Raw genomic sequence first — 6583 nt, forward strand, 5'->3', positions numbered from 1 at the left:
GGTCCGTCCGTGCCGCGCCACTGCCGTGGGTGACATGATCCGAAACGGGCACGGGTTGGCGGGCGGCGCCGAGCAGCCGGGCCCGGGGAGCAGGCCCGCCGTGCGGGTGTGGTGTGACGGCTGGTGAGCGCGGCGGCGGGCGTTGTCGGGCGGGGCCGCGGGGGCCGCTGCGCTGCCGCCCGAGGCGCGTCTTGAGCCGCTTTCGCCCGGGGGCCTTCGCCCGGGGCCTCGGTCGGCCTTCTCCGGCGGGGGAGGGCGGCAGGCGGCGGACTCGGGCTGCGGGCTCCCGGAGGGAGGACGCCTGGGGCCCGGGCCGCCCCCGCTCGGCAGCGGGGCGAGAGGGTCCACGACGCAGGCGGGCGCTGGCCCAGCCCGGGGACTGGGCTTCGGAGAAGCGTCCTTCCCCGCGATTAGCGGGAGCTGCACCCCGATCCCGGCCGCCGGCCCAGCTCCGGACCGCGGTGGCGCCACTCGCGTGCGTCCGATTGGACGGGTTTCACCGGGGCCGCCCGCCCTGGGGTCTGTGTCAGGCTCCCCGCCGTGCTCGGCCCAGGACCAGACCGGTTCTCCCGGGGGTCTGGGCAGCGTCAGCGGGGGAACAGCGTGGCCCCGGGACCCCCGTGCCGCCCGGGGGTGCCCACCCGCCCGCCGGCGAGCCAGACAGCAGAGTTGGGTGATGTTTGGGGCTGTCAGTTGGTAACTCGCCGCCTTTGCTGATGGAAGCAGAGGGGGAAACACACCCTCGGGGGCGGGGCCTCTGCCCCTGCCCCTGCATCTCCGTGGGGAGAGGGAGTGTGGCTGCGTGTCTGTGGACTCTGACCTTGGGCCTGGCCGGGCCAGGTGCTGGCCCCAGCAGGTCACAGCCACAGGGCTGCAGTGACAGGACCCAGCCTGGACCCAGGGCCACCTGCACTCGGTGCACCCCCGGCCCAGCCTGTCCAGTGGGCACAGGGGTCGCGGGCCCCAGGGCCCTGGACTTGGACTTCCCTCTTCCCTGTGACCCCGGGCCGGTGTGGGGAGGCGGAGCTGACAGGTGGCACTGAGTGGAAGCAGGGACAGCTTCTCCTATTCGGAGGCCACGGAGGCTGGAAGGAGTAGGAGGAGCTTGAGGGCCCCGCTCGGCAGTGTGGTCTCCCCAGCACAGGGGCAGGTGGGACCCAGCCGGACAGCGGCTGCTGTCTGTGGCCGTCAGCTGAGTTCACTCAGAACCGGGCCCAGATCTGAGGCTAAAAGCTCTGGGACCAGGTGACAGGGAGGTGGTGGTTGGCCTCCCCGAGGTCCTGGGAGCTCGCAGGGTTCCCAGAGCCAGCAGTTGGCCTTGTTCATTGGTTAGACCCGTGGTCGGCAAACTGCGGCTCGCAAGCCACATGCGGCTCTTTGGCCCCTTGAGTGTGGCTCTTCCTAAGCCTTAGGAGCACCCTCATTAAGTTAATAACAATGTACCTACCTATGTAGTTTAAGTTTAAAAAATTTGGCTCTCCAAAGAAATTTCAATCGTTGTACTGTTGATATTTGGCTCTGTTGACCGATGAGTTTGCCGACCACTGGGTTAGACTTTGCTTCCTGTTGGCCCCAGAGACTGGCCCCCTGTCTCAGGGTGGTAGTGAGCTCAGCTCCCCTCTCGTGCTGCAGCATAAAGAGACCACCCATGGTGCTGTGAGTTTAGGAGGGGGCCCCGGGGGCCGCAGGCCCAGGGTGGGGCAGGGGCTGTGCGGTGTGCTCTCAGTCCTCGGGACCCGCAGGCCCAGGTGGGGGCAGGGGCTGTGCGGTATGCTCTCAGTCCTCAGGACCCGCAGGCCATAGCCCTGCTGAGTCTGGCCCTGGACTCCGGGACCGGGCCGTGAAGAGCTGAGCACCCTCCCCTCCAAAAGCCCAGACTCGCCGGACCCTGGGAGCAGTTCCCAGTGGCGGCTTCTCAGAGGAGCCAGCCTGTGCCCCTCGCCGCCCCCGGGCCACCCGGGACTGACCGCCCGGCTCTCTCCACAGCTACGACATGGTACACTATGGCCACTCGAACCAGCTGCGCCAGGCACGGGCCATGGGGGACTACCTCATCGTGGGCGTGCACACCGACGGTAAGTGGGGCTGCGCCCACCACCCCATGCCCGCCTGGGGTTGCCCACTCGCCAGGGGGCCCCCACCATCCCCTGGGATTCTGGAGGGGGAGGGGCCCCCTGCGTGGTGGTGGCCCAAGGAGGACGGTGGTGGCCACTCGGGTGTGGAGGGCGCTTCGGTGTGGACGTGACCGCCGTGGTCACCACCTGCCTCCTCTCCTCTCTCGCCCAGAGGAGATCTCCAAGCACAAGGGGCCCCCAGTGTTCACGCAGGAGGAGAGGTACAAGATGGTGCAGGCCATCAAGTGGGTGGACGAGGTGGTGCCGGCGGCCCCCTACGTCACCACGCTGGAGACGCTGGACAAGTACAGCTGCGACTTCTGTGTCCACGGCAGTGAGTGGGCGGGCAGGGCAGGCAGGGTGGGGGCGGGGGGGTGGTCACAGGAAATGCTGGGGCTCCTTAAGCTCGGGGCAGCCTGAGCCCTCGGGGTCCCCCCCCCAGAAATGAGCCCAGGCCACAGGGCAGGCCGGGGCAGGCTGTGAGCCTGAAGGTCTTGGCGTTGGGCTGACCGTCCTGCTCCATGTGCCTGTCACCTCTCAGATGACATCACCCTGACTGTCGACGGCCGGGACACCTACGAGGAAGTGAAGCAGGCGGGGAGGTACAGGTGAGCCGACCATGCCCCCTTTCCAGGGCAGGCGGGTGTGTGCGGCTACGGCCTGTGTTGCTCTCGGTCGTGCCGGGATGGGGTGCTGCACCCCTCATGCCCAGAGCCTCAAGGAGACGCTGTCTGTGCACAGCACCCCCAGGAGGCAGGTGACCCGAGAGCTCCGACCCCACCTCTGTTGTCACCTCTGTCCCCAGAGAGTGCAAGCGCACCCAGGGCGTGTCCACCACGGACCTCGTGGGCCGCATGCTGCTGATGACCAAGGCCCATCACAGCAGCCAGGTGAGGCTGGGGGTGGGGGCGCGGAACCTCCGAGGTCCCCTCACCCAGGACGTGGCTGGAGGGGAGGAGCTCCAGGCTGCGGTCAGTGTCCTGGGCGTGGCCACACCTGGAGGGGGAGGCCCAACCCTCACCCTTCCTTGCAGGAGATGTCCTCGGAGTACCGGGCGTACGCAGACAGCTTCGGCAAGGTGAGTGCTGCCGGAGCCTCGCCTGCCCCCAGCTCCCTGCCTCCGGGCGCTGACCAGGGACTGACCAGCACTGCCTGGAGGAGGAGCAAGGATGGCCCACGGACAGGCGGCCTCTAACCAGGCAACCTGGCCCTCTCTCCCCTTCTAGCCCCCTCACCTGACACCTGCCAGGGAGATGCTTTTCTCAGAAGGTTCCTCCCAGGTGACCAGCGGTGGCCTCAGGGTGCGGGGTCCATGGCCTCCCTCCTAGACCTAGGTGGTGGCGGCTGCAAAGCTCTCTGTGGCCATGGGGCCCCTGCCCCGTGTAGCCTGGATGTGTACTGGGCACTGTGGCCAGCCCTCCGTGTCCCTGCCTGAGACACCTGCCGGGAACAGCACCTGAGCCAGTGAGCAGCTGGCAGGCTGGGCTGGGGTTTAGTCCTGACCTGTGGCTCCCACCCCTGCTGCCTCCATCCCACACCCATGCCTCCCAAGCAGGCGTGTGCAGCAACCCCAGACTCAGCGGAGGGGACAGGCGAGGGGACAGGCCAGGGACCCGTCTGCGAGGCCTCTATGGCTGACCAGGGACTCCTCTCGGCTTATAGTGCCCGGGGGGGCGGAACCCCTGGACCGGGGTGTCCCAGTTTCTGCAGACGTCCCGGAAGATCATCCAGTTTGCCTCTGGGAAGGAGCCGCAGCCAGGGGACACGATCATCTATGTGGCGGGTGCCTTTGACCTCTTCCGTATCCTCTGGCCTGGGCAGGGGCTCTGCATGCCCACACCTGCCCCAGGGAGGCCTCACTGATCCCGCGGCCCTGGGGGGTGGCTTGGGCACTGAGGGAGGTGGGAGGGCGGCTGCCCCTGTCCTACTTGTTCCTGAACCCGGCACAGACATTGGGCACGTGGACTTCCTGGCGAAGGTGCATGGCCTGGTGGAGAGGCCCTACGTCATCGCCGGCCTGCACTTTGACCAGGTCTCTGCCCCGGGGAGCTGGTCTGGGGGACCCTGGAGGTGGGCTCGGGAGCCATGGGGAGCGAGGCCCCGGCTGCTGACGGAGGCAGAGACGAGCTGAGCTGGGGCCTCTTCCTGGGCAGGGTTGTCCTCTCGGCCTTCCCCTCGCCAGTGGGTGCCCCCCAGGGTCGCTGGCAGGGTGCCTGCTGACCACCCCCACTCTGCCCGTAGGAGGTCAACCACTACAAGGGCAAGAACTACCCCATCATGAACCTGCACGAGCGGACCCTGAGCGTGCTGGCATGTCGGGTAAGCGCCGGCCAGCAGGGCGGGCCTGACAGCTGGGGGTGGCCCGGCAGGGACCCCGGACAGCCAGCCCGCCATGCTGTGTCCCTGCGTCCCCAGCGGCCGCCTCGGCCAGCGCGTGGGGCCGTCCCCACTCCCCTTCAGCCTGTGGGGTCCTTGCTAACAGCTGTGCCTGTCCCCGCAGTACGTGTCGGAGGTGGTGATCGGGGCCCCCTACGCGGTCACCGCAGAGCTCCTGGACCACTTCAAGGTGCGGCTCCCAGTGGGGGGTCCGAGGAGGGCTGGGCTGGAGCAGGAGCCGGGCAGTGGCTCTGGCTGCCTCCCTGGGGCAGGGGGCCCTGTGGATGGTCCTGGGAGGGCTCCCTGACCCCGGCTCCCTCTGCAGGTGGACCTGGTGTGTCACGGGAAGACGGAAATCATGCCTGACAAGGACGGCTCCGACCCGTACCAGGTGGGCATGCAGGCCGGGCCCGTGCTGCTGGGGCTCGGTGGGGCCACTGCTCCCCCAGGGCCTCACAGGAGCAAGCGTCCCCACCACCCTGGGGCGGCGGGCAGCCTCCCGGGGTCATGAGGCGGCCCTCATCTCCCCCCGGTCCCCACCTTCAGGAGCCCAAGAAAAGGGGCATCTTCCGCCAGATCGACAGCGGGAGCGACCTCACCACGGACCTCATCGTCCAGCGCATCATCAAGAACAGGTGAGGCCCGAGGGCTGGTGGGAAGCAGAGCCCACAGCCTGGGCTCGCACACACTCACGCCCCCCTCCGGCCCCCAGGCTGGAGTATGAGGCTCGGAACCAGAAGAAGGAGGCCAAGGAGCTGGCCTTCCTGGAGGCCATGAAGCAGCAGGAGGAGCCGTCCGAGAGAGGGAGCCACAGCACCTGAGGGAGGACGTCGGGGAGCCCGGCTTCCTGCGCCTCCGTGGCTCACGTGGTTCTAAGAGCTGCAGCCCCAGACCAGGCGGTCCTGGAAGGGCTGGAGAGGGCGTTCCTGCCTCCCCCTCCCTGCACGGCGCCCCTTTACAGCAGGCCCTGCATCCTCCCGCTAGGCTGCACAGAGAGGGCCAGCTCTGTGGAGGGCACCTCCCCCCAGGGGCCACCGCCCTGCGTGCCTGGGGAGGCCCGGCTTCCCTCCGCCTGCTGCACTGCTGGGCCCCCATCCCATCCCCAGGAGGCGCCCAGCTCGGTGAGAGTCCACTTGAGGGACAGTGACCCGAGGGGCCGCACCTGTCCTCGTGCAGCCAGGCTGCCTTCTGCACGGCGCCTCCACCCTGCACTGTCCTGGTGTCCTGAGCGGCTCCTGGACCCGCGCCTGCTCCCCCCGACTCCTCGACTTTGTGCATAACAGGCTGATGTGCAACCGAATAAACCTGGTGGGCGGTGCTCTGTGTCAGCTGTTGGCCCTGCTCCCACCACCGCCCACAGAGGGCAGCAGCAGGCAGCCTGGCAGCGAGGGCGCCCCCAGATCCAGGCCCCCTCGGAGGCAGGCAGGAACGAGCAGGAGGGAAGCAGAGCGCCCACAGGTTCCCTTGGGCCCAGAGTCGGTCACCAGGACGGTGAGAGGCCAAGTCCCAAAGCTGCACCGGACCACGTGCAGGAAGGATGGGGCCGGACCTCAGGGTCTCCTGCCCACCCGCTGGCCCCCGGGAGCGGCCTGGCTGCAGGCGCTGACCTGGTCACCTCTGGCGGGGCCAGCAGTGGGTGTGAAGGCGTATCCTCGGCCGCCTCTGTCCCTCAGAACGCTCGGCCCTTCAGCTTCAGTGGGGGTGCGCCTGTCGTCTGGCCCCGTGGGAGCCAAAGCCAGCAGACCCCCCTTCAGCATCACCTTATGCCCCCCCATGATTAGATGCAGGCTACCTGACTCCCCCTTCTAATTTCAACCCTCATTTTTTAAAAAAACCCAATTGGTGGATTCTTTAATAACGTTGAAAAAGGGAGAGCAGAGAAAACTCATGGGAATCATGACCTCTACGCGGATGGCTCGCGTCCCCCCCTCAACCTGAATCCTTGAAATCCGTTCCCACCAGGTGAGGAAGGAGGAGGGTGGAGCCCCCAAACTGGGGGGAGTGTTTGCTTTTTGATTATATTGTTTCCCCCACCCAGATGGGAAAGGGGTGCCTAGAGAATCCCAGAGCGAAAAATCAATGTTACTCATGGA

General features: G+C 67.4%; 1 protein-coding gene across 2 annotated transcripts; it reads left to right on the forward strand.

Moving 5' to 3' along the window:
* Positions 1-6: 6 nt before the first annotated feature.
* Positions 7-5808, forward strand: PCYT2 (phosphate cytidylyltransferase 2, ethanolamine). 2 transcript variants are annotated; one of them, XM_006107950.2, is made up of 14 exons: positions 7-123; positions 1987-2075; positions 2287-2448; positions 2656-2722; positions 2920-3004; positions 3148-3192; positions 3341-3394; positions 3777-3915; positions 4064-4146; positions 4356-4433; positions 4615-4680; positions 4816-4881; positions 5037-5125; positions 5203-5808. In XM_006107950.2, exons 1-14 carry the CDS (start codon positions 35-37, stop codon positions 5309-5311), a joined length of 1221 nt encoding a protein of 406 aa, XP_006108012.1. In that variant the 5' UTR covers positions 7-34; the 3' UTR covers positions 5312-5808. The 2 variants fall into 2 exon arrangements, with proteins under 2 accessions (XP_006108012.1, XP_006108013.1); XM_006107951.2 differs by lacking the exon at positions 3341-3394.
* Positions 5809-6583: the final 775 nt, after the last annotated feature.

Source organism: Myotis lucifugus, unplaced genomic scaffold, assembly GCF_000147115.1.
Source record: "Myotis lucifugus unplaced genomic scaffold, Myoluc2.0 scaffold_1600, whole genome shotgun sequence".
Taxonomy (NCBI): Eukaryota; Metazoa; Chordata; class Mammalia; order Chiroptera; family Vespertilionidae; genus Myotis; species Myotis lucifugus.

Coding starts and splice junctions, on each gene's coding strand:
- PCYT2 (XM_006107950.2), top strand. CDS start 35: ATGATCCGAAACGGGCACGGGTTGGCGGGCGGCGCCGAGCAGCCGGGC. Junction 124..1,986: donor CGGGTGTGGTGTGACGGCTG/GTGAGCGCGGCG, acceptor CTCTCTCCACAG/CTACGACATGGTACACTATG. Junction 2,449..2,655: donor CGACTTCTGTGTCCACGGCA/GTGAGTGGGCGG, acceptor GTCACCTCTCAG/ATGACATCACCCTGACTGTC.